A 26,740-nucleotide genomic window follows, 5' to 3' on the forward strand; every position below is an offset into this window, starting at 1 on the left:
CCTGAAAGAGTCGTTGAAAATTTAGTTATGCTGTTACTGGCCATTTTAGGTTCTTCTCACTGACTGTATCAAAGAAGACCATTTATTTTGGTAGAAAAAAAAACATTTATTTAAAGCTAACTCAGAGGAGATGGCGCAGACCATTTGCCTCAAATCACCATTTCACAGGATACACATAATATGTTAGTCTTTTACAGCAAGGAACAGTGCAGTGAGAGAACACAAGGAGACAATAGACATGTTCAGAGTTACTGTATCCCTTCCTGGACCTAGATCTCTCCCTCCCCTGTGCATCTGCATATTCTGTTCATCTGGGCTAAGAGTTGGGGGCAGCTATTCAGGCCCTTGGCCTGAAGAAGTTTAGAGAAGCCACTCTTTCTAAAAGGAAAAAAAAATCTAACTTCTAAAGTTCCATTTTGCCATGCCAATTACAATATTATGCTAATGACACTAGTGAAATGTTTCCTTATAAGTTAAACTGCTTCTCTGGCAAAATCCTTACTCAAGTTTGCAGGGTTATTTAAAATTTTTCAACAAAAGCAGCTTCTATTAAATAAAAATCCAAGCAATGAGATGCCACACATAGTATTTTCACTCCTTGTCCATGACTCTTTCATACACTCTGATGTCTTCAGTAATCTACTTTTCGGGAAATTTTACTTGTTTAGTATGCTTTACAACTATTCCCCAAAATAACTTCCTTTTAAAATTGTAGCTCCAAAAAACCGACAGAAATCAATACATTTTGTTTGTTGCCTGACTCAAGATCTACACTGCGTGACCCTGAACAAGATACTTAGCTTTCTGAGCTTCTTTATCTGTAGTATGGACATAACGACACATTTCTTGCAGCTTTTTTTTTTTTTTTTTTTTTAGCTGTGAACATCATACACAAGCCATTAGGCCACAAGAGGGGTTCAGTAAGACAGGGTCTCTCATACTAAAATAAGGTTACGAATTTAGAACATCTGCAGGACAAGTGGACGTAATCCGTTATTAATGAGATTTTGCCCAAAGGTTAAATACCAGGTAATATCACATGCAATGCTTAGAGTCTGAAAATCTGGAATAACTATTCGTTAAATTTCACTACAGTATTCAGCCTTCAGCAACATCTCAGCAAAATCGCACACCTTAAGAGAATGGTGAAGCGAATGACTGGTTGTGGCGTTTTATTATTAACACTGCTTTAACAAATTGTAAAACGCTAGCAAACTGTGTTCCCGGCCTGACCATAGTGGCTTCATTTCTCCGCTGTCCGCAGGAGTCGCCCCGAGGAAAACGTCACACACACCCCGCCCCGACTGCAGCAGGGACGGCAGCCCCAGGTCCCGAATAGATCACCGGAGGACGGGACACAACCTCCCACTCTAGCCAAGGCACTTCCATAAGACAAGGGTTCGCCTGAGACCCCGACTCTTCCCCTTTCCCTTGCTCACTGCAGGACTCGGCTACTGAACAAACCCGGGACACGGCGCCGTCACCTGTCTCCACGCTCCCAGAAGGCTGCTCTTCTCTCCTAAGGTCTGCGGCTACGGTCCCTGCACAACTGAGACGTATGAAAGCAGGACACCTGATTCGAGTTCGTGTCTGGGCACGGAGAGGCAAACCGGTTAGCAGCCCCACGCCGCGACCAGCCATTGTGGAAGTAAGACGTGCTCCAAGCCAAAAGGGCAGCAGCTTTCTGCGCACGCGCGCTGAAACAAAACAACGGGAGGCCTCGAGGGTCAAATTAGAAGAACGCTCTTCGCTTGTAACGCGAATCTGAGGCCGAATGAACAGGTTTGAGGTTGCACACACATTTGCATGGACTGATTGTAAGTATTTGTTTTATTGTAGTCTTGTGAGGTAAGTGTAGTATTTCAGTATTTTAGTTTTACAGAGTTTAAATTACTTTTTATAGTTTATTCTCAGTTTCAGTGCTATGTTTAGTTCCCTACAAAACATAGGTTTTGAACGTTGTAGATCTTTTTCGAAGTGGAATCATCCATGTAGTATGATTTGTGTGGCTGACCTGATATTGAGTTTGAGTCCCTCCCCAGTTTCTCCCTATTTCTAAAAGGTGCATATTACTAGTTTGACTATGTACCTTCACCCCACAAAACGGGAAAGTTTCAGACAATTTCCATTAATGTCATTAGGAAGCAAAAATGAACACAATCTTAAAACTGCAAAGTAAACATGGTACCTAACTTCTAAAATGTATTGAACACAGTGTGCTTAAAAGTACTCCAAAGAAAGGGTAACTTCAATGGTCCGCATCATTTACAGTAAGGAGGTGGTGGAATGGATAAGGTATTTGTATAGTTTTCTTTCTAGGAAAACTTAGGGTATGATAAATGATGTAACAGGTTTTTTTTTTAATTAAACACTTCCCTTATCTTAATCTTTACAACCTTGTGAAGTAGAAAACAACTGCTATCTCCATTGATTTATAGGGAAACTAATCAGAGAAGCTGAATAACTGCTGAAGTGAAGTCTAAAGCCGCCAGAATCTTTATTCTTATTAACAATTTTGTTCACATTTACTGTGTATGTCATACAATTCACTCATTTACTGTTCTGCCCAGGGGTTTTTGGTGTGTCCATACAGTTTTGCAGCAATTTTTCCCCAGGAATTGCCAAACTGTGGAAAGGGAATCATGCAATATGTAGGCTTTTGTGACTGGCTTCTTTCACTTAAATAATGTTTTTGAGGTTGTTGAAGTATTCGTTAATATTGTACCATCTATCTGTGCTGTACTTCATTGAACTTTATGACCAAGTAAAATCCTATAGGATTAATAGACCACATGTTTACCCTTTCATCACTTAATGAAATTTAGGTCATTTCCACCTTCAGGCTGTTATAAAGAAGGCAGCTGTCAACATTACTGTGACAGGTATTTGTATATATATATATATGTATATAAGTTTTCATTTCTAGTTGATGTATATCTAGAAATAGAAGGGGTGGGTGGATCATATGGGAATTCTTTTTAACTTTAAGGAACTCCCAGGCTGGTTTTCAGAGGGATGCCTCCTTTTCTGTGCCCTTAACAATGGCTAAGGCTCCCCTTTCTGTACATCCTTGACAATGCTTGTTATTCTTTATTTAGTGCTTCATTGACAGTCATTCTGGCAGGTGTGAAGCAGGATCTCATGTTTTTGATTTGGATTTCCATGATGAATGTTGAACATCTTTTCATGTAATTATTGACTATTTGTTTCTTTTCTTTGGAAAAAATGCCTAAGTAGATTCTTTGCTCATTTTTTAACTGAGTTGCCTTTTGATTATTGAGTTTGAAGGATTCTTTATATATTCTGGACACAAGTCTTAGCAGTATATGATTTACAAATTTTTATCTGTTTTTGCAAGTTACCTTCTCACCTTCTTGATATCTTGAAAAACAAAAGTTAATGCAATTTACCCACTTTTTCTTGTTGCCTAACCCAAGATTTACCTCATGTTACTTCTAAGATTTCTTATATTTTGAGCGTACACATTTAGATCTTTGACCATTTAAAATTATTTTTTGTAGATGATAGCAAGTAAAGGTCAAATTTCATTCTTTTGCATGCAAATATCTAACTGTCCCAGCAATATTTATTGAAAAGATCCATTTTCCTTTCATTGAATGACAATGGCCTCCTTGTCAAAGTCAGTGACCAATGTACCTGGGTTTATTTCTGCATTCTCAGTTCTGTTCCCGTGATCTGTAAGCCTATCTCATGTGAACATCATTTTCTCCTGATTAATGTAACTCTGTAAAAATGTTTTAAATAAGAAGTGTAGATTCTCCAACTTGGTTCTTTTGCAAGATTGTTTTCACTTTTTAGATCCCTGCATTTTCTGTGAACTTTAGGATCAGTTTGTGTATTGGGTTTTTAAAAGAGTAGTTGGATTTTCTTTTTTCTTGCAGTACCAGAGATTGAACTCAGGAGAACTTTACCTCTGAGCTACTTCCCTACCCTTTTTATTTTTTATTTTGAGCCAAGATCCCAGGCTCCTCTTTAGAGAGGAGGGTGGGCGCCGCCCTCCCAATCACAGCTTCACAGCTGCTGAGCTGTTTAAATACCAGTCCACCACTTCCCTCTCTCAAGCCACTTGTCACACAGTGCAGGGGGGGTGGTCAGGTTCCTCTCACTGCCCTTACCACGTTCATCATGAAAGTCCCTTACCAAGAAGGTCCCTAACTTCTGTATAGCTTGGATAGTGAGCTGTGATGGCTCAGGACAAAACAAAGACAAAAGCTGCCTTTCTTCCGGTAGTTCCTTGGTCACTTGTACCTGTGTGTGCCGGCCAAATTTGCTGCCAGACTGCAGCATCCTCTGTGTGGAGGAAGGCAAAAGGAGTGAGGGTCTCATATCCCAAATCTGTCCTGTGTGATTTAGCCACCCTATTGCTTTGGAAAGTTCCCACAATGTTGGGTCCCTGGTCTTCACAGAGGTGGCATTTCAACTACCAGCCCTGTGGACTGGTTGGCCATTTTATAAAGTCCTATATGTTTTGTTTTATTTGAAAGTCTTTTATTTTAGATTTGAGTTTGTCCTCAGGCTTTGTGTCCTTCGCTTTCTTCTAATTACCTGTATTTTTATTTGATTTGCTTTGAGAAGCTACAACCTGACTCCTCCTGTACTTAGCCATGCTGAATTCCTGTGATCTTTTACAAATGGCATTGTTGATAAACCCTAAGTCCCGGATAGAGAAACCACAAATGCACATGAGCACACCTGCCATCTAACAGGAACATGGGTTTTATTTTACTTAAATCACGTCAGCAGGTCATGATTGATCCCCAAGGTCATGTCAACAGGTTACAAAGGACACATTAACAAGCCACAAGCTCACTGTTTTTCTGCCCAGCCCCCAAAGGCCCACCATAAAACACTATAAAAAAGTGTCTTAGCCTGTAAGGAGATACTTTCTCTGTTCTGATTGCATAAAGAGGTCCCTCTCAGGTTCAGTAGTAAGCCTGCTTAGACTGTTGAATTTGCACCCCTTCTTTCTTACTCATCCACGGAATTGCTTTCTCAGTTATATTTTTCAGACTGTTCACTTTAAGGGTGTAGAAATATAATTAATTTTTGTATATTGAGCTTTTATGCAGTAACCTTGCTGACTCATTTATTCTGATAGCTTGACTTGGGGCTGCTACAGGTAGATTCCTTAGGACATTCTATGCGCAAGGTCATGTCATCTCCAAGTAAAGTTGCTTTTACTCTTTCTTTTCCAATCTGGAAGCTTTGACTTCATTTTCTTACCTGATTGCACTGGTTGGAATCTCTACTATAATGCTGAATAGAAGTGATGAGAATGCACCATTAAGTACATTGCTTGTGGCCATTTTGAGGATGTCTTTTACTAGACTAAAGAAGTTACCTTCTCTTTTAGTTTGCTAGGAAGTTTTTCATGTAAAGGGTTAGACTTTGTGAGTTACTTTCCTCGTCTGTTGAGGTGGTGTATTTTTTAAGTGATTCACTGGCAGTCCCTGGACTTCCCCTAAACTGCTTTGGGATGAGAGTCCATTTCGGAATGGAGAATGATCAACAAGGCTGTTGTCTAGAGTATTTAAAATTTGGATTCCAGTTCTGACTTATCATGATTTCCTGAAGAGTATTGCAATGATTAGTTTACTGGGAGCCATTTTTCATGCCATATAATAAATAGAAAGCTAACTCAAATTCATGTAAATTTTAAATACACATTCACATCTTGATTCAACATGTTTACCCAACAGACTTGCACAAGGATGCACATTATCTATAAAAGAATTTTCACCCTGAATTACTCTTGATAGAAAAAATAGAAACAACCTACATGTATGTGATTGGCCACATGAAGTAGGACATGTACATATGTGGGTTCACTGTCCCTGCTCCAAAAAGTGACGTACCTTGTTAGAAGGTGAGTATGCAATGAGAAAACTTTACCTTGTATGGTTTTAAAGTTAGCACATGTTTGCAGTACATAGTGATTACATTCATCACGAGGAGTTGAAGCATGAACATGACACATCTCAATTCTATGTCTTCTTTCTCTTTCCTTCTCCCCACTTCCTTCATCTCCTGGTCTTCTCATTTGGAAAAAATCTATTTACCTGTTTCCTATTACTTACCTTTTCTTTTTCTCCTTAATTAATATTTTGATTTTCTTATATAGGAGAAACCACGTAGTATTTAAGCTTGTTTGTACTACTTATTTCATTTAAAATTACAGCCTGAAGGTGCATCCATTTTCCTATGAATGACTCAAATTTATCCTCCTTTCTTGCAGAGTAGTGCATATGTATTATGCTACATTTTCTTTATTATTCATCTTTTGATGAACTTTTAGGCTTTTCTAAGATACATCTATTGTGAATTGTGCTACTATCAACATGACTATATCTCATATGATTTGTGTTTGTTTTTGTTTTGGGGGGATGTTTTGAAGGGATTGAAACAGGGTCTCCGTTTGTGGTTCAGACTGGCCTTGACGTTACTGTGTCTCCCAGGCTGGCATCGAATTCATAGTGATCCTCTTGCCTCAACCTCTTCATGCTAGGATTACAGGCATGTGTCACCATGCTTGGCTACAATTTTGAACTATATACATTTTTATAAGAATAATGTATCAATTTTGTCATTAAAATAAAAATATTGAGAATACATTTTAAATAAAAATGTATTTTTAAAAATTAAATAAATTTAAAATCTAATAGGGTTATTTTTTTAAAATTGTAGTGGGGCGGCAGATGTTTTGTATTGGAATGCTTCTAACTATATACGTGTTTGTAAATACTGTTTTTATCTGTGTAACTTAGTAAAAAACTATGCCTACAGGAGCTGATTATCTCCTGGTAATGACCACTGTATTGGAAGGACGAGTGCGTGAGGTTTTTTTCCATGAGTTGAGGGTCAGCTGACCTGGTTAGCTGAGGTCCGTTCATCCAGGTTTTTCTTTCTCTGTCAATAGATTTTCTCAAATATGGGAAAGTAGAACCAAACTTTGGGGTATTATTAAATATTTGTAGCAGCCTTAATTTAAAATGGGTTTATAGTTTATTTGTTATGAATTATATTCCCCCCCCCAAGTGTTCTAACCTTCCCAGATTGTGACCCTATTTGGAAATAGAACCACTACAGATGTAGCGAAGGTGAGACCACGTGGGCTTTTAATCTGGTGACTCTGGTGTCCTGTAGAGCATGGCCATGTGAAGACAGATGGACAGAGAATGAATGCTATGTGGAAAAGAGGTCAAACACTGGAGTCTGATGCCAGGAAGCCAAAGATATGAGAGGGTCAGCAATCTGCCAAAGCCAAGAGAACAGAGTATCCTGTTCCCTGTAACACAGAGACTAACAGTTCTCCAGAGACACACCAGAACTGTAAAGCTGCACTGTTAAAATTACACATGGGGGGGGGGGGACGGGGATTAGCTCAGCAGCATCCTGCCTGGCAAGCACAAGGTTGTGAGTTTGAGCTGTGTTACCAAAAAAAATTAAAAAATAAAATCATTACACACCAGCAACTGTACAGCTGTACACAGATTACACAGAGTCGAGAGTATTTCTGCTCTTATGTCCATGCTCTGCTTAGGAGAGCAGACTAGTGATGCTGAAGTCTAGTAAATGCTACAAGGAGAAGGGAGAAGAGATCATTTGTTCTAAAGAAAGAGATGAAGTATCAGAAAAGGACCAGGAATGAGCTACCGACTGAGAAGTGTAGCTTGTGGGCAGTTGATGTTAAGAACTGTGACTTATTCACCACAGTATCTTCAACAGTAAGAACACAGCTGGTTTGTAACACATTGAAATGTAGGCCTCTATTAAACAAACACACACACACACACACACACACACACACACACTAGTGCTATATAGGGCATCCATCTGTGAGCTTGAGCAGAATACGTTTTTTACCTTCCATCTCAACTTAGCTCACTAGTCATTTTATGCCATTTAAATCCTTAAACAGACTTACAGTAAAAGTAAAATATTACTAACGAGTTAATTGATATTTTTAAGGAATTTAATGATGTTCTTCCAGTTAGGAATCAAGGTCATTCAAACAGAGATCAAACTAAAGCTTCCCTTTCCATATTCAAGAGGTCAGGACTTGCAAACACAATTAAAACTGTAGACTGTCCAACTTTCACTGAACTGTTGGGTGAGCAGCCTTTTACAAATGTCCTTCAGGCAGGCTAGCAGTACCTGCCAGACTTACAAATGGATCTATCCTTAGACCGAGAAATCTATATGGTAATATATCTCATTGGGGTTCTTGCTTGATCTTACAGCTGGTTTCTTATAGAGAGAAATGAGAAGCAAACTAAAGGAATGAGGAACCTCTTTATTTCCTGATCTCCTAATATCTTTAAGATATACTTGGGGCTGGGGATTTAGCTCAGCGGCATAAGCACCTGCCTTGCAAGCGCATGGTCATGAGTTCGATCCCTGGTACCTATTAAAAAAAAAAAAAGATCTGTTAAGGTTGCTAAGGGAAACAAATAAGGAGTAGGACCCTGTACCTACACACACACACACACACACACACACACACACACACACACACACTCACTCTCATACCCCTCTACCACCACACGCTTCCATGTTCTGGAAGGCAGCATGGAAGCCTTGGTTGATGCTGGAGATGCAGCGGAACAGTGGGGTTGAAGCCAAGTGTGGAAGGAGGGTACTTTCTGAATTTGAAAACATTTCAAATGCTATAATTCTAGAATTTATCTGAAAGAGTTAAAGTGCTTCTTAACTAAAATACAAAGTGCCTGTTGGTCTTCAGTTTGCTTCATGGAAGACGGATTCTGTAGCTGACGAGCTGCAGAGGCTGTGAGGCTTGCTTTCCACGGTCTACTTTTTTGTAGTTTTTCATTTTTTCTCCCTGTATATGTTTTGAAGGAAAAGTAATTTCCCTTCAACATTTTAGATACTCCATCTTACTTAGTTAATGAACTTATTGTACAAAGCTTTAAAAGTTAGCTGGGAGTGTAATGGGGACTGTAGTTCAGTGCTAGAGCCCTTGCTTGGCATGCGTGAGATGGTCTCCATATCCAGTTACAAACGAATAAATAAATAAAATGGCCAAACTAGGTTTTAAAACCACGTAAAGATTTATATTCATCTGTTTCAAATTTATTATTCCAACTCACCACATATTTTTGTATTTTTTATGTTTTTGCTACTGATTATAATTTTTTCAATGTTACCTGAAGCTCTGTAGTTCTAGACATTTGTATACAAGTTGAACGTCCCAAATTCTAGATCTGAAATACGCTAAAATTTGAAACATTCATGTTGAATATCAACATGATATCACATCAACATCAGACTTCATATTATGAGTCACAGTCAAAACACAGGTCACTTAAACTTCTGTTTAAAAGTTACCTGTCTGCTCTTTGTGTACGGGACCCCTGCAGCAGAAATGACTTCCATGTTTAGGCTTGGCTCTTGTCTTTCAAGTGCTATGGCTGGGATCAGATGTCTCCCCCCAAAGCCTCATGCAGTGAGAGGAGGGGAGTTTTGAAGATAGCTGGATTAGGATATGCGATCTGGGATTAAGGATGTGATGCTGGGATTAGTGGTGCCCCCGCCAGGTGTGGATGACACCACCTGGAAGCAGGTGGCCTGGGTGGACTAGAAAGGGACATAAATTGCTTTGCCGCCTTACTGCTTCTGCTGTTCCCCAGCTACTTGCTGTGTGTTGTCTCTGGCCTCCTTGCCGTGGACTGATTGTCACCTGCGATACCCCTCTGCCCTGCCGCCCTGCCTTGGAGCAAGCTGACTGTGGACTGAAACCTTTACCAACTTCCAGCTAAATGAAGCTTTTCTCCTGTAACTTCGAGTTTTGAGTATTTTGTCTCATCAATGAGAAAAGTAACTAAGACTCTAAGATATCTCACTATTTATATGAAAATATTTGCAGTCTGAAAGCTGCGAACTCTAAAACAACCTTGGCCATAAGCATTTCTTTAAAAAACAGAAGTTTATGCCTAATTCACACATTTTCTTTCCCTTTACAAATAGATTGTACAAACTTTGGAATTGTATAAGGTTGACACAGTCTCTGACATATGTGTATTAAACAAGTCAATTGTTTAATGTTTTCAAAGTGCTCATTAGTGATTATTGCTGATTGCCTTTCTAATCTTTCAGCCTCCTAAAGTCTGCAATACTTCGAGCACTAGCAGGTCTTTGATGAGTTGACTCTTCCGTATCAGCACGCAAGTTTCAGCCATTCACTAAGGTTAGTCTTGGAGGTGGATGAGAAATATAGGGTACAAATAAAATCACCAATGCGACTTTCATGCTCACGTTACACAGATAATGAGACTGTCCCTCTGTCATTTCCTTAGAGATGGCTTGCGCTGTCTCATCAGTTCATAGATATAGCATGTGTCACTGAACAGTAGAGTGTGCCTGTTGATTAAATGGTAAACCCTGTGACCCTGTACTGTCCGTAATCACTTCTTTACCTGCCCACTTAGAAAACATCGTGTATTCATCCATGCCCCTTATTGGGAGAAATGTGACCCCAGTGGACACTTGAAGCTGAGGGTGGTCTGGAACTCTCATCTGTTGTTTTTCCTGTGCATACATAGCTATGACGAAATTTCACCTTTGCAACTAAAGGAACGCTCTGAGCATAACTGAGTTGTCAACATCACTTCTTTTGTATGCTGGAAGCCAGACTCTTAAGTTAATAGGGTACCTGAACACCAGCACTGAGGTGTCTCGGCAGTCCCAGTAGAGCCAGCTGTCAGTGACTGGGAGTGGAATGGCACGACTCCAGTAAACAAGCAGGTGATTCCCATCGTGAACAGACAGGGCAGGACAGTGTGAGAGGTCATCATGCTACGCAGGATGTCACAGGAGATAAAGGTGTGCAAAGTCTGTTCTGGAACTTTCCATTTAATATTTTCAGAATGAGGTTGACTACAGGTAACTAAAACTGTGCAAAGTGAAACCACAGGTGAGGGAAAACTAATGATATGATACATGAGGATCATCATTTACTTTATAATCACTGAGACCCATGGATGCAGGTTGGCAAGGCCCAGTATCTCCTTCCTTAGTTCTGTATGTCCTGGATGATTCAAGAGACCTAGGCACACACTTCTGACCTGCTAACAAACACCAGCCCAGCGGTGCCTCAGCTCCTGGGTAAACAGAAACCAGTGTAACTCTGGGTAGGAACACATTCAAATGAGCCGCTTTGCAGGAGGGTGCCCGGTCCCTGCCCCCAGGGAAGGTCCCCGCCCCTCAGGGAAGGCCCCAGCATGGCCTAGCTTGAGCACAGGAGCTGAAGGACACCTTGTGCTGTTCACCCGGCAGAGCACAGCAATTCCTTGGCTCACTGAGGAGGCTTGTATTTGCCTCAAACGAGACTTCAAAGGCTGAACAGGGAAATCCCAAGTGTGCTAACTGAACTTGCCTATTTACTCTTGTTCCAGGTCTGAGAAACCACCAGACCAATCTAGCTGGTGATTTTTGGTGTCCTCAGCCATGGACACCTTTGACATGAATTCGGAGGATTCCACCGCAGCTCTGAGTCAAGGTACCTGAGGGTGTGGTGAGTGTGGCCCTGATGGCGCTGATGGAGTGGACCGGCTACAGCGCTGCTGCAGGACAACAGGCAGTGTCAGTACAGCAGGCCACCATGAAGTTGGGCGAGCCACACCCCCAGAGCAACTGTGAGATTTTCATGGGCGAGATCCTAGGCGACGTGTAAGAGAAAGACCTGGCGCCTGTGTTTGGGGCTGTGGGCCACATCTACAGGTTGTGCCTCATAATGGACTAGGCCAGCAAGAACCACGGCTGGCCCTGGCCTTCATCAGGTCCTGCCAAGTGCACTAAGCGCTGACATGACTACGAGGTCCACTGGCTGCTGGATTTGTACTGCCACATGGACAACTGTCCCTCTTCACCTGCGGCACCCCCAACATGGAGATGCAGGTGGCCAAGGTCACCGAGGGTGTGCTGGTCTCATCGTGCATGCCAGCATGGCCCACAAGACTGAGAACCACGAATTCCCTCCGTGGAGAATGAGAGCCACTGCACCACAGCCACAGTGTGGCATGCCCAACAGCTTCCAACTGTGGGGCTGCCAGATCATGGTGGACCAGGCTGGGTCCGAGATCAACGTGGATAAGGACACCATGGAGACTGTGACTCTCTTGTGTGTGCACAGCCTCATGCTCCAGACCACTGAGGACACCATCAACAGGGCTTTGGCCAGTTCAATCCTGGGTGCGCAGAAGATGTCAAGAAGGTCTATGACCACCCCTTCACAGACGTCAGCAGCCAGAACAGCGCGCAGGCCATGCTTCACCACCAGGACACCAGGCTGGAGGGCGCATGCCTTGAGGTCACGCTGGCCAAGCCATTGGACAAGAACAGTACTCCTGCCACCAGAAGGCAGCCAAGGGTGCCCAGTGACCATGCTCTACGACCCTCCACGCTCAGCCACCGGGCTACCCCTCCAATACTCACCAGCCCCCGGGGACTGCTTCTGAAAGCAGGTACTCAAGGTGGGAGCCAGGCTGGTACCAGAGCCCCAGGGCCCAGGGCCCTGACCTGGGGGTGTTCTGCCAGCCGTGGTAGCTGTGGCAGGCAGCAAGAAAAGGGTACGGACTGTGCTGAATTTGGGATTCTCTGCCATCAGTCCAGGTGTCGTGAACCCTGGTGCAGTGGCCACTCCTGCCATCGGGCTCTGTACTTCGTGTTTCAGGCAGGCCTGGCCTCTCAAATGATTAGAGATGGCAAAATTCACACCGTGCAGCACAGAATCAGCCCTGATGCCCCGCAGCCATCCCAGCCAGCACTGCCCCGCGGCACCCACATCATCCCTGTGGTCCCAATGCCCTTGTCACCTTCCCAGGGCTGCCTGGTCATTGCAGTGTGCATGGTGCCCTGAACGTTCACACTTCCGGCACTTGTGGGCTGCCCGGCCATCTCCATGATAGCTACGCTGCGAAGAGGGTGACCAGCAGCGGCTGCAAACGTCAAGCCTTCCCCGCTGATGCTGTTCAGGCCGCATTCACCAAGCCTACCAGACAGGCTGAGGCTGGCAACAGGGAGAGGGACAGCCCCACAGACCCCACCAAAGGAAGCTGTACCATGTGTGAAGAAAGAACATAAGAACCAGAAAGTGAGGAGCGTTACCAAATACACACAGAAATCTGTTACATATGTGACATTCTTGGCCAGTTTTTAAAGTCCATTTTCCATTTTCAAGGCCTGTGTTCATACATTTCCGTGCCTGCAATGGTCCGTATCTTAATACCGTCTTTGAAAAATGTTTGTGCTGTACTGTTTGTATAGAGGTGTTGGTTTTTTGTTTGGTTTTTAAGGATACATTTTCAGTATGAAGGTTATTTCTTAACCTCTGCACTCCAGATGTTTCTATGTTGTAGGATCTTCACTAATAGATCGGCCATATGTTAAAAAAAAGCACACTTAAAAAAAGAAACATTCCATCACTGGCCAATCACAGTACATCTGTAACTCATTCTTGCCCATCAACCACCAATGTTCTACTATTTTTCCACACAAAATTTTGTAAGATCTAGAACCAGAAGCTTTGGCAGTGGATTGATGTGAAAAAGAAGTAAAGAGCATTGTGTTCATAGCCTTCCCTTCTCAAACAAAAAGAAAACCAAACTTAAAGCAAAAAATTTTAATTTAAAATGTGATTTTTAGAAGCCATGTATTTTACAACGGTATAACAAATAAATTGACAAATAAAATTTGAATGTAGTTACCATGTTTTAAAAGAAGCACACTTAAGGACCTGGGAACAGTTTTGAAAAAATATACTCGATATTTAAAGATACAAACCATAGTGCTTTAAAATGCTACAAAAGATGTGATTTTAAAGGTGATACTGGAAAGTGCAGCTTTAAAATGAGCACTGCTGGGGCTGGGGGTTTAGCTCAGCGGCATAAGCACCTGCCTTGCAAGCAGGCGGTCGTGAGTTCGATCCCCGGTACCGATAAAAATGATAAAAAAAATAAAATAAAATAAAATGAGCACTGCTGTGTTTTCACCAGCATTGAGGGTCAGCGGTGTCCCTGTAGTTGAACCCTCCATCTCTCCTTAGGCCAGCATGGGGAAGACTCAGCGCAGCAGAGTCCAAACACTGGGACGCTCCCATGGTCACCGTGCCCGGGCTCCGGTGCCTGCCTTATTAACTGTGCTCTTGGCCTCCTCCCAACTCGGACCCTCCGCGTTTGGCAAGTCTGGGACGAATGGAAAACTCTGGTAGAGAAAACAGCTCGTGGCTTTCATACTTCTTCCTGGGTTTTTGGTGAAGCATTTTTGTTTCGCTGTATTTTTTTCATTCTGCCTGGGGAGATTCTCTTCTATAAGTGCTATTTTCAATAGCAGAGTACAGGTACATTCAAGGTTTTATTATGTTTGTGTAAGACATCTTTGCATTTAAGTTGTCCAATATAAAACTTTGATTTCCTAATGCTCTTGTTTTTGAAGTACGGCCTTCAGAGACAATGAATGTACGCTACTGTAGACAAGACCCAGCAGAAAGTTAAGCTTCTGGTCTTCTTATCATGTTTCATGCAAAACATGTAAGGACAGTTGTGGCCTGAACAATGGTGTTAATCCACCAAGCAGGGCTCTCCTTGCACCGAGCACTTGTGGGTGAATTTGGGCAGGTGCAAGTCCAGGAGGAGAAAAGACTGGTAGGAGTTAAAAGGATTTGTAAGTATCCTTTAATGCTTTCTTGTTGCAAAGTTCCACCTTACATGGTTTAATACAAAATGGAATCATTTTATTTCAATGCCTTCAGAAGGGTCTGTTTTATTAGGAAGTGAATACATTGTTGCATAGTTTTGTGCCTAAAGGTTTTTGCTTAGCAGCAGTAACTGTAAGCTACAGTGACATGCTCAGACCAGGGTTTATTTTATGAACTACATCAATTCAGATTGCTCTTAATGACTGTATCAAGGAAAATGCGATGCGCGCTGTAGACAGCAAATACACAGCTGTGTGTCTCTGTCATGTTAGAGGCACATCCAACCTCATTCAAGGTTTGTGGATGGCTAAATCCTTATTTGTGAGTTAACAATAGGATCATGCCCTTAGCAAATCCTTCTAGATTTTTTTTTAAATTAAGAGATTCCCAAATACCTTTCCCCCCGTCAGCTTGGGTTTTTATATGTAAGGAATATTTATTTAGCCATTCTATGTTATTACTGAATGCCTGCTGAGGCCTCTAAATGTGCTGACATTCCCCTCTCTTTCTTAAATGACAGAAAGTAATTGTGTGGTGTTCCTGGTGCGGTACCTAGGATGCTGTGTCCAAAGGTCAAGTCTGTTGGAATGGATATTCCAACAAAATGCAGCGTGGCCCGGATCCTCATCCCTTGACGTGCATGAAGGAAGTACTGACCTTCCAGGGAAGAACTGTATGAAACTCTGAGCCCCCAGAGTTGTTACTGTGTTGTATTTCCTGTAAGTTATTTGAAAAAAAATCTTGGCATGGCTACTAGCAAACTACCTTAAAAACAAATGTTGCTGACGGCCAGTGAAGAATCACCGAGCCTCTTACATCTGTGGTCTTATCTGTTTCTGTTATTTCAAAACCATTTCATAGTACACTACTGGGGTAAGTTTACAACTTGAAATACGAATTTTTTTAAGGTTAAGAACAAACTATATAAATTTTTTTGAAAAAAGTTTTAGGGTTCTGTTTCCAAGCGCATTAGTAGTTTAGTTATCATTGGCTGCTTTGTATTTGAAAGACTTTTCAGATCCTGGTCCATTTACTGTGCATTCCCTAGGCTGTATGCAGCAAATGAAGCTTTTTTTAAAGAGAAAAAAAAGTGCCATGGGAAGGAATTGGTAAATCTAATGATCTGTGACAACATCCACTTTGCTGCTGCTGCTGTTTCTGTGCAGGCCGCCTGGGGTCACTGTTGGAAACCGGGATTCCACTGTCCTGTGAGGGCTCCTTCCCAGTGGGGTGCAGTCCAGGACAGCGCTGCTTCTCAATGTCTTCGTTGTTTGCATTGGCTTTGAACTTACTATGTGTCCTCACTAGGTTGTGTTTTACCACATATTACTTAAACATCACAATATACCTACAAATGTTATTTTCCCCAGTTTGACATGTGTAAAAATTGAAGAAGTTTGAAACAAAGACCCAGGTCAGAATGAGGGATCTTTCTAACCTGAGTGTGACTAACTTGCCAATCACTATTATTAGAAGTCCATCCCTTAAATGTGTTCATGATTTTTGACCGGGTAATTCCACTTCTAAGTGTCTGTCCTATATAGAGACACACATAAATCTTTACATAGCAGCACATTCAATGTCATATACACTGGTAGGAAAACTAGAACAATCCAGAGGGTCACCAAGGGGGAATTAATTTACAATCCATCCATGATTCAGAATCATAAATTATAGTTACCATGCGATTTCTATTAGCCCGTCATAACTCTAAGCATTTTATTTTTTAGCTCAATTAAACCCCACAAAGTTGTCATTATCATGTTTCATCTACTCTAAGACATCATCTGTGAGATGTTCTGTTCAGCTCCACTAAGAAAAAATGCTATCGATTATGACAGTACTTTTTTTTTTTTATGATGGTGAGACACTTATTTCAGAGAAGTTGAAACATGGAATAAACGTTCATTTTACAACTGGAGGTTTATTATAAAACATTTAAAATATTTTAAATTATATGTGATGGATTAAAAACTAGTGGTCAATTTAAACACCAGCTGAACTGAATCAGCATAGTTCTGGGTATAGATGATCCACCTGAGGAAAGTGGCCAGCACAAAAAGGAGACCTGGAGAGGAAAAGTAGCATTGTGGGTTCTCCGAAGTGGTGGTGTTAGGAGCTGTTGGTTCTTTTGAGCTGTTGGTGTTCCTGGAGGAGCTCGTTATGCTGGCTCCCCTGATACGAACTCAGCTGTTACTGTAAGAGGAGCTTGGAACCTTGTTGCTGAGAATGGCTGCAGTTCGCTTTGAGGAAGCTCTAGTCCTTACTTTAGGCAGTGCTTCCTGGCTCCGGAGGGGAAGATAGTGCTGTTAATCTCCAGAAGTCTGTCACACTGACTTCCTGATATGAACTCGGCTGTTCTCACTGTCGGAGGAGCCCGGGACCTCCTTGTTGCTGAGGATGGCTGTGGTAGTTTTCAGGGGAGCCCTGATCCTTATTTTGAGCATTGCTGCTTGTCTCCAGTGCAGATCCCTCAGCCTGCTGGCACAGATCCTTCACCCCACTGGCTCAGACTTTCTGGCTTCCACTGCTGATCTTTGAGCCTTTCCAGCTCAGATCCATGAAATAGACTTGCGTGAGTCATTGTCATGGGCTCTAGGCCTCCAGCTGAACTCATGCAGGGTATTGCCATGGGATCCAGGCCCTTGGTTGGATTTTCTAGGTCTTTAGTGTTGTGGACAGATATCCTACATTTTCTTTGTATTTGACTCCTTGGGTGACCATTATAAATAATACTATAAATTATGTGTTCTGCATTGTCTTGTTCTCCTGGCAAACTCCTGAGAACAACATTATAATATAAAATATATTAATATCCATTATTATATGGGAGAGAAAACTGAGGCACACAAAAATTAAATAAGTTGCCCAAAGTAAAAAAAAAAAAAAATAGAATTAATAGTAGCCTAGGTGACCAGAAGTCCTTTAAGGAAAAGCCTTAAAGGAAAGTCCAGAAGGCCTTTAAGGAAAATGCAACTCATGGACTTTAAAAACCTAGAGGGCTTTTGAACTGACTTCAAATTAGGAAATGTTTCTATTAGGATCAAAAGAAATTCTTCTAATCAGCAAGTTAAACAGAGCTCTGATCTAAAAGGTGCTGCTCAGGTAGAATAGGGATGGGGTTGTTGTGTTATATGTTCGTGGTGTGGGGTTCAGACTCTGAGCTACATTCTCCTGTCCCATCAAAGAGGTTGTTACTTTCTTCGCTATGCTGTGAGATGTTTTGTGTTAATGCTTTGCATTGGCAGCTTTTGCTTCCCCTTGTGAGTTTTTTCTTATTGCTGCTGTTCAGGAAACATGAAAACTCAATTAGATGTAAACTCGTGCACCAAGTACTGGCAGGCAAACATTTTACAGCGTGAACACCAGCTTTCGGAATGGGATGCCAGTGTTTTTACACCTTTACTGTATACATTCCGAACTAAGTCCACTTTCTCTTTTTGAGACATTAGGGTTTCTAATGTTGGTCCAAGGGTTTGCTTCTTTCTTCAGAAGCCTTTGGGAGCTTATGGTGTGAGAGTCTGCCATTTTCACAACCTCTGCAATGTGATAAACCTAGAAACGTCATGGCAGCATGTGTACAACCTGTACATACTGCATTTATTTCTTAATGTACTTGTTTGAAGAGTTTGTTTCCCACTGGAGCAAATCTCATGTACCCCAGTTCTTGGTAAATAAGTACTTTTTTCTCCACAGAGAACAGTGAGTGCATTTGTTTCTGTTTGTTTATACAATGTTTTGATTTAGTTATATTAATTCACTTAAATGTTAATTGTGATCCCATCTTATAATAATGAATTCTTGAATTTAGACCATCAACAAGCCCATGAACTCAGACATACAACCACTAGTATAGAATTACAACAGGTCCTTCACTTACTAACTCAATTCATTCACAAGGGCTGGTTGTAACAAAAGTTGGATATAAATTGAAATTATTTTTCCCATAAGAAATAATGGAAACACCTATAATACATTCCAAACCTCCCAAAGTACCCCTTACCTAACCTTTTCATGATAAAAGGGTTATATAATGTGTATAATTTACCAGGAACACCAATAATTTTCCTAGTGTATTCACCAAGAAGTTACAAAATCTTTACCAGGAACAGTTTCGCACTGTCCAAGTCTCTATCCAAGTGGACACCTTTGGCTTACAGGAAAGGAGGACGCAGCGGGAGGCAATTGCTGTTTGGAAGGAGTAACTGCTTCCACAGGAGCATCAGGAACCTGGCTCTGCTGTCCTCTCTCTCCTCAGAACAGTCTGTAGCCCGCTAGGACCTGCTTCTAGCTCAGAACTAAAAACTGGTCTAAGCTCATCTGTCTTTCTCTTATCTTTTCGATTGTGATTGTTTTCCTTACCTACCCTTCCTTAGCTTCTTTTCTAGCTTTTTTTGGACCGTTCTGACAGCAGTAATCGTAGCGATTACATGAAGCACAGACTCACGTCACATTCACAAACACACACCTGGGCTCAGACTGATGCTAATGTGCACTTTCCTGGTATCGCCAGTCTGTTTACAACCTGCTGCCTTTTGGGCCATAACTCAAGATGTCAGTCATAAGTTAAACCTAAATTTCTGGTCCGAAATTGTTCATTTGTGAGGCCAGTCATAATTCAAGGGTCGACCGAACTCGTTTCTGTTTTTGCCACAGCTAGCTCAGATCTTGCTTTCTTTATAAAAGGAGGGGAAAGAGAGAAGAAAACTCCCTTGGAGGAGTCCAAGGGAAGTGAGATTATTTACCGTGTTTCTTAGCTTTCAGGTGCTTGCCCCTTCAGAGCCACTGGGTACCCTAGGAGATGCTGGGGCCACAACACTGCAGTGAGACTGCCCCATGCCAGGAAAGCCCGGGAAATCAGCCTTTAGTTGGGTGCGGACCAGCACTGGGGAGAGTCTCCTGGAGCCCTAAATTTCTCCATGGGTTCAGCCACTTTTGCTTGGTATGTGGCATCCCAGCTGGGTTAGAAGAAGATAAGCCTCTGGGAGCCTCTAGGAAAGCCCATGTTTGAAACAATGAGCGCTCCATGGAGTCCCTGAGACTCGAAACTGGACCTTGAAATCCACCTTTCTACAGAGCCCTTTAAGATCTCCCAAAGCATCTGCAAACTGTGTTAAATAGTTCACAGATTCTTAGTTGGGTATTTCCTTAAAAATGTCCTATGCCTTATCAGATTCAGATTATTTTTCCAAGAACTGGAGGGAGATTTGCAATGGGATAATCCAGTTCACATGGTAAAAATGAAACTGTGACCACAAAACTAATGATGCAATAAAGTGAATGTAGTAAAAGAAACACTAAAGGAAACCGGAAGCCTTGGTGTCTTAAAAAGAAAAACCACAGTGAGACAGCTTCAACCTGCTGAATTGCTTACGCTGGTTTCTCCACGCACAGACCAGGGGTTTCTGTTACTAACCTGGGCCCTGTTGGGTTGAAAGGAAAATCCAGCCACCAACAAGGGCTCCCAAACCTGTTCTACTGCATTGGAAAGCTCATATTTTATAAGGGTCTTTTTATTATAATCTCTGTTTTCTACATTTAAACATTGAAATAATAGGCGCAATTACTAAGTTTCTTGGTTTCATTAATATGGAAATTAGGTCTCAGAGGAATTAAATAGCTTTTCTAAAACATGCAACAAGTAAAAGGAAAACAAAAATTGGCACGTGGGTGTCACATGCTCTAAAACATGTTCATTCTTTTACTCCAGACTTTCCATCTGGGGAAAAATATAAATACTATGAAATTGATCATATCTGATTGGTATACTTGTAAGAATTAGATAGTACAGCATTCTTTTTTATTCATCTTTCTGGAAAGAGCCACACGTAATGGATGGGATTTAGAGTCCAAAAAGCTGGACTCTGAGTCTGCTTCCATCATTTGATAGTAATGGAATTCTGAGTCACCACCTCACCTCAGTCACATCATTTATGAAGTGCAGGTACCCGGTAAAATCACCTTTGCTTACTTAAGACTTTCTCCACATCAACTAGTAACAAAATAGATGCATCCATGGAGTGACAAGTATCTAGTTATATGCAGTGACTTTGGCCTCATGACAGGTTGCCGTCATCTACAGCATTATCTGTACGAGGGAGTCACATTCTCAGAAAGCAAGCTCTGACCTCTGAGGTGGAATCATCTCCCCACAGCTGTCACACTTCCTCCACCTATCCGCTTCCTCCTTGGCTCTGATCACAAGCTGCCTTTTACAGGTATTAGCTGACTGTCCCATGTGTGTCTCTCCCTGAGGAAGCTGTAGACCCCTGGGTTTTGCACACAGCTGTTCTGTGATATGGGGATTAAACTCAGAAGTTCTCTATCACTAAGCTACGTTCCTAGCCCTTTGTGAGACAAGATGTCAGAACCTTGCCAATAATAGTCTTTTTTTTTTTCCGATTGTTTTGAAACAGGGTCTTGCTTTGTAGTTCAGCCCAACCTTGAACCCACTATGTAGCACAGGATGAACTTGAACTTGCAGCAATCCTCCTGCCTTAGCTTCTTCAGTGTTAGGATGACAGACGTGGCAGTAAAGTCTTAATAGTTGTCTTAGACAGAAAACCAGATTGATGCTTGCTAAAATGTTACAGCTGCTGCCCATCTCAATGCCTTCATCTCTATTTTCCGGAGTGGCTTTACTAAACATGAATTGCTTTGAAATCAGATATAAATTAAAAACATGGAGCGTGGACTCTGGGGAGCTCCCCATCAGTGTTCTTCTGGGAGCAGCTATGGCTGTTGCCCACACATTAGGTTGGGGCAGCTGAGGCTTTCGCATATTTAATTACTGCAGCCAAAAACATGCTGCCATCTTCCTGCACTTGCCCAGGTCTGTGAATGCCAGCTCTGAGCAGGGTGGTGATGGCCACGAGTTCCCTTCACCAGAACCACATTGGCATGGGTTTCAATCAGGCTGGGATGGGAGGGCACCAGGTGTGGCCTAGAGTAAGTTGTGGGAGAAGTGAGGAGCACAGGCCTGTGGCTTCATGGTCTGCCATGTGGACAGATCATGGTGTATCACCCACACCCAGGGCATTTCCCTGTATAATTCAGTGGCTACATATTTTAATTTTCTTTCTTTTCTTTTTTTTTTTTTTTTTTTTTTGATACTGGGGATGGAATTCACAACCACATTCTTGCAAGGCAGGCACTTATGCTGCTGACTAAATCCCCAGCCCCATGGCTACATATTTAGAATGCAATGAAGGCGGCTTAGAATTTTGGCTTTGTATGTTATCTTGCATAATTTATCTCTAAATTTCAGATGCATCAAATATAAAATTGGGTTATTTTTAGCAACTTTCAGAATGATTGTATTAGTGACCATCACTAACCAGTAAATGAAAGTATATCTTCAAAAGTATTTTAGCACATTATCAATAAAGGCCTAATTGATTTTACCTTTCTCCTCTTATGTATATTGTGAACACAAGGTACTGTGTTTCATGTTATGCAAAATAAGATGAAAACAGAGTAGCTCTTCCTTTTTTCCTTTATACAAATAAAGAATTCAAGCACAGGTAAGTTGAAGGAGTTGCCCAAGATCACAAAAGATTAGAAAATGTGAAGCAAAGATGTGAATCCCAAAAGTGTTCTTGGCACTTGGCTCATACTTCCTTGTAAAAGAGTCCCTTCACACTTTCTGGAATTCAGATTTTGGGGCCCAAACCTGCCTCTACTGCATGAGAATTTCCAAGGTGACTCTTCGGAGGCCAGTGGAAAGCACTGGTCCAGAAACTATGCCATCAGCCAGAGCTGACATTCTGAGCGGAAGTGCCCCGCCCACTGCCCCAGAGTGAGTGCCACCTTGCCTAGTGGCCCACTGGGACAGATGGCTGGAGTCTGCCAGCCCTCTCCCAGTGGCGCTGCTGTAGGCTCAGGGATGCAGCTAAGGTCTAAGGTGATCCAAGAGTTACTGTTATTAAATATGAGGAAGAGGAGGATGTGGAACAAAAACATTTACTTGTAATTTAAAGTGTGGCAAAAGTACCAAAAAACAAACAATGCTCAGAGACAGTCATGTGCTAGTTCATGTTTAACCAGCAACCCTGAACCTCTTGCCCAGATCTGTGTCCTCCTACTCCTCTCCCCAGGGTGAATGCTTCCACAGGATGTGCTTTAGGCCACCAGCATGAGGCCACGCAAGCATCTTTGGTAAGAATTGTGCAGCAGTAACATTTCCACCACCCACTGAGTGCAGACACAATAGTGATTGAGTCCTAGACAACAGTGTAAGATAACAGTCAGGAGGTGGTACTTAGTATTTATTGTCTTTAATATATATATTATTTATTTGTAATTTTACACAGCTTTCTTTGGGCAAAGGTGACCAAGAGATGGAGTGTGGCTGGAAGAAACACATAAAAAAAATTAAGATGTGCTGTGTACATGTGTCAGCTTGTCATGAGGAATGTAATCATGTCCTGCAAACATGTACCAATAAAAATCAAAACTAAAAAAATGAACTAAAATGTCCTTTCTAATACCAGTTCTGGCTAAAACTAGACTATATTATATCAAACCAACAGTCACTTTAAATTTTAATAGTTTCATGAATTTTCTAATAACTTTAACCTTACAGACCTTAGAAATGTTTTCTATGGAAAAATAACAAGCTTACCAATACATTTAAGTGTCTACAACTAGAGAATGCTGTTAATGCAGCTGCTCTGGTATGAATGTTTATCATGCAAAATAAAGATATTTGTTTAGCTTTCAAAACAAATACTAATGAGGATGATAATGGCTCTGTGTACCCCAAGCTCTGCCCGGTCCTGACAAGTTTCACACTGGCTCCCAGAGCCCTGTGGGTGCTGCTGCCTGTCAGAGTCTCAGGTAAGAACACTGTCTGAGAGGGAGGGTTGGCCTGCAGTCCTGTGAAGCTGAGGGCCAGTGGCACAGAGGTCTCCCCAAGAATTCTTGTGGACACCCTGGGAACAGGCCTTGTGCCCACTCTGCTCACTGCATCATCACCCCGAGAGCTTTCCCCCAGACTCTGGCTAGAAGAGACAGGCAGCCCCTGTGGGTTCCCAAGGTTCTGAGCCTTCAGACAGCAGAAGCAGCCACTTATTTTGGAGGCAGCCTGGGCTCGTATCTCCCAGCCAGGAGGGAGCAGATATCTGAGCCCCACCTCTTCTGATTCCCAATGGCGGACCTGGCAACCACCTCAAGCTCACTGGCCTCTTGAGTCATGGCCCAGAGGCTGGCCAGAAGAGGAAAGTAACCTAAGGGGAGGCACTGCACTAGGAAGACTAAGGTGTTTCACAGTTGCTGAGGGCAGCCCTGTCTTCTTCCAGTGGGCATAACACATACTAGATGTACAGAGGCACCTCTTCCATGAGAGTCCATTTCGGAGAGCACCATTAAGGAATGCTCCATCACTTTTCATTTGGCAGGTGGACCAGAAGTGTGGAGCACTAGTTTCTGTTTTCAAATTATGGTTCAAGGAGCTCAGATTTGGGGAAGTCACAACACTAAGCAAGTAAAACCAAAAGCACCGTTTACACCAGCGTGCAATTCAAACACTTGCAGAGACCTAAAGCTGAACTTTCTGCACGTGAGAACCGATGGTCTCCACACACAGGCTCAGTGTACACAGCCTTCACACACACACATGCATGCCACACAACAGCCACGGCTGAGTGGACTGAGGAATTCCCCTTCAGGAAGCCATGGGGTCTTCCCACCCCTTCCCCATGGAGCGCCTCCATCTCTGCCTGGCACCCCCGTCTCCCTTGTTTCCTAGCTGATCCCACTTTGCTAAATGATGGAGACAGGTGGTTCTTAAGCACAGTCCCAAGCAAAAGCAAGGACTGGGAGGTCTGCCCTTTCATCCCGGCCTGCACTCCTCTCCCGGGGTCCTGGGCAGGACCAGAAGCAGTACTGCAGAAGCTAAAGGTGACATTTTACACAACCACAAGCCGAAATATACTACTGGTGCTCACCCCAAAGCTGGGCCGGAAGGGCCTGAGGCCCCAGGGCTGCTGCCTTTGCAGTCATCTGCAGTGGTTGAAAGGTTCTGGGGAGAGAGCAGAATTTCATGATGTATTCTGTGGCCCCTGTGGGTGTGACATGCCTTGCTGGTCCAGCCCCAAATGCTGCAACTAAGCAGCAGCGGCTGTGGACAGCAGGGCTCCAGTCTGAGCCAGAGGAAGTAACTGGTACCCCACCTGGCAGTGGAGAGTGGGCAGAGCCCAAGGGTGGTCAGGGGCAAAGACTGGCATGATGTGGAGCACTGGCTCCCACCCTGCAAAGGCAGACTGAGCTCATCTCCAGGCACTTCCTGCTTGGGGCTGATGGTCCTCTCCAGCAGGATCCAGGCCGCCTACTCTAACCAAGCATATGTGTTCTGCATACCATAGCTTTGTGGTTTCCAAACACCAAGTCTGAAAAAGTTTAATCTTATTTGAAATTCACACAAGTTACTGTGACCTACAGCACATGTAGGGGAAGAAAAAGTTACTGGGTATTTAAAATCTGGTTTCAGGGGCTTAAAATTTTTTTAACATGCTAATCATTTTAAATTCGTTACTCCCTCATCTAAAGGCTATAATTAAAAATGTGATGAGATCATTATTCAAACATCTTAGTAAGCGTATCGAGCTGTTTCAACATAAAACCATGTAGCAAAACGTTATGCTTATGAAATCAGACTCAAGTTCCTCTTGACTTTAAAAGGGTCTCCTTTAAACTGGGGATGATGGCACAGTCCTGTAATCCTAGCATTTTGGGAGGCCGAAGCAGGAAGATTCCAAATTCAAGCAAAGCCTAGGCAACTTAGCTGCTTAACAAGACCACTCTAAAAATAAGAAATGCAAAAAGGTTGGAATATAGCTCAGTGAGAAGCCTTGGATTCAATTTCCAGTACTGAACAAAAATTATTTAAAGCTTTATTTAAATTCAATATTTAATTATCGTCCTTAAATACTTTGTATTTTGTCATAATTTTAAAAAGAAGACTGAACCATAGTTTTCACCAAGCCCTACATAAATATCTTGCAATTTATTTCAGTTATTTTTATTCTTAAAATTCTGTATTCTACAAATCTGAAAAGGACAGGAAACCAGTGCCTTATAGTTATTAATATACAGCCACACCTGTGATTATGTAAGTTAACGGACAGGCCATGTAACATAACTATTGTCATATATTTTTCTGGCATGGGCAAATTAACTCGAATATACAAAGTACAGATTAGAAACCTGTTGTCCAGAACTGAGTGAAGAAAGCCTCTTTACTTACTGTAAAGTGGAAGCCTTTGCAGTACAGTTTGAAAGTATATTTTGCAGTCTGCAAACAGCTCCAGGAGAGCTGTTCTGTAATGCACTTTCAAATGATTTTTGCAACTGTCCTCTGGCCAACTACCCTCTCGCCAACACCCGTGATCACATGAACTCTGGCTCAGGTGACTTCTCCGGTCATATCTAAAACGCACTTCCTCAGCTACAAATAAAAGAAGAGGTTGCCTCTTTCAGTAGGGAGCTTAAGGGAAGCCCGCCTAAGAAAAATGCAGCCAGTTTGCAAACGTTTTCTTTCCAGTTTCTTTCTTTCCTGAGTCTGTTCGGGTGGCCAGATGGAATCTTTTTGTTAGGCTTTAAAAATATTTTCAAGTGAATTCTCCAAATTCACGCCAGCAGACAAAATTTGCTATTTCGTAAGTTTGGAGCAGCCAGAGCGCGCTCTAGGAGACCAGCAGTTTCACCAGCTCCCGAAAGCGCAGCTATATTAGGGAGCCCTCTGTAGGAAGTACGGGTAACACTTAGTTCCCGGAAGATTAGGTGTGGTTTTAATGAGCTCATTCAAGAGGCGGGGAGGGGGAGGGTGGTTCCATGTTTCTATTTTTAAAACGCTTATAAAGATCATCCTTTGTTGTCTAAAGGCAGTGAAAGCTAGAGAGCCATCCTTCACGTTACAGTTACAGGTAACAACCTAATTTCCAACAAAAAAATTCAAGGGCACCGATACTTCCGTTGGAGCCCCCGCGGGACACTGCCCACAATTCCACT

The 26,740-nt window shown here is 42.3% G+C and overlaps 1 protein-coding gene and 1 long non-coding RNA gene across 6 annotated transcripts in view; one reads left to right on the top strand and one right to left on the bottom strand.

Moving 5' to 3' along the window:
* Positions 1-1,659, bottom strand: part of Mtpap (mitochondrial poly(A) polymerase) — a 23,462-nt gene extending 21,803 nt beyond the window's left edge. Inside the window, exon 1 of the mRNA XM_003468645.5 lies at positions 1,485-1,659. Within this exon, the coding sequence (XP_003468693.3) occupies positions 1,485-1,641 (157 nt within the window). The 5' untranslated portion in view covers positions 1,642-1,659. The remainder of the gene's footprint in view (positions 1-1,484) is intronic.
* Positions 1,652-23,303, top strand: LOC106027418 (uncharacterized). Of its 5 annotated transcripts, none has more exons than XR_010048893.1 (5): positions 1,703-9,855; positions 10,135-10,225; positions 11,433-13,129; positions 14,081-22,888; positions 23,044-23,303. It is a non-coding gene; the product is annotated as an uncharacterized LOC106027418 (long non-coding RNA). The 5 variants fall into 5 exon arrangements; XR_010048890.1 differs by lacking the exon at positions 23,044-23,303 and having other exon boundaries at positions 14,081-14,697; positions 15,252-22,134; XR_010048892.1 differs by lacking the exon at positions 23,044-23,303 and having other exon boundaries at positions 1,652-1,817; positions 14,081-22,134.
* Positions 23,304-26,740: the final 3,437 nt, after the last annotated feature.

This window comes from Cavia porcellus, unplaced genomic scaffold (assembly GCF_034190915.1).
Source record: "Cavia porcellus strain 051 isolate PalLab524CR breed Dunkin Hartley unplaced genomic scaffold, mCavPor4.1 scaffold_7, whole genome shotgun sequence".
In the NCBI taxonomy this organism is placed as follows: domain Eukaryota; kingdom Metazoa; phylum Chordata; class Mammalia; order Rodentia; family Caviidae; genus Cavia; species Cavia porcellus.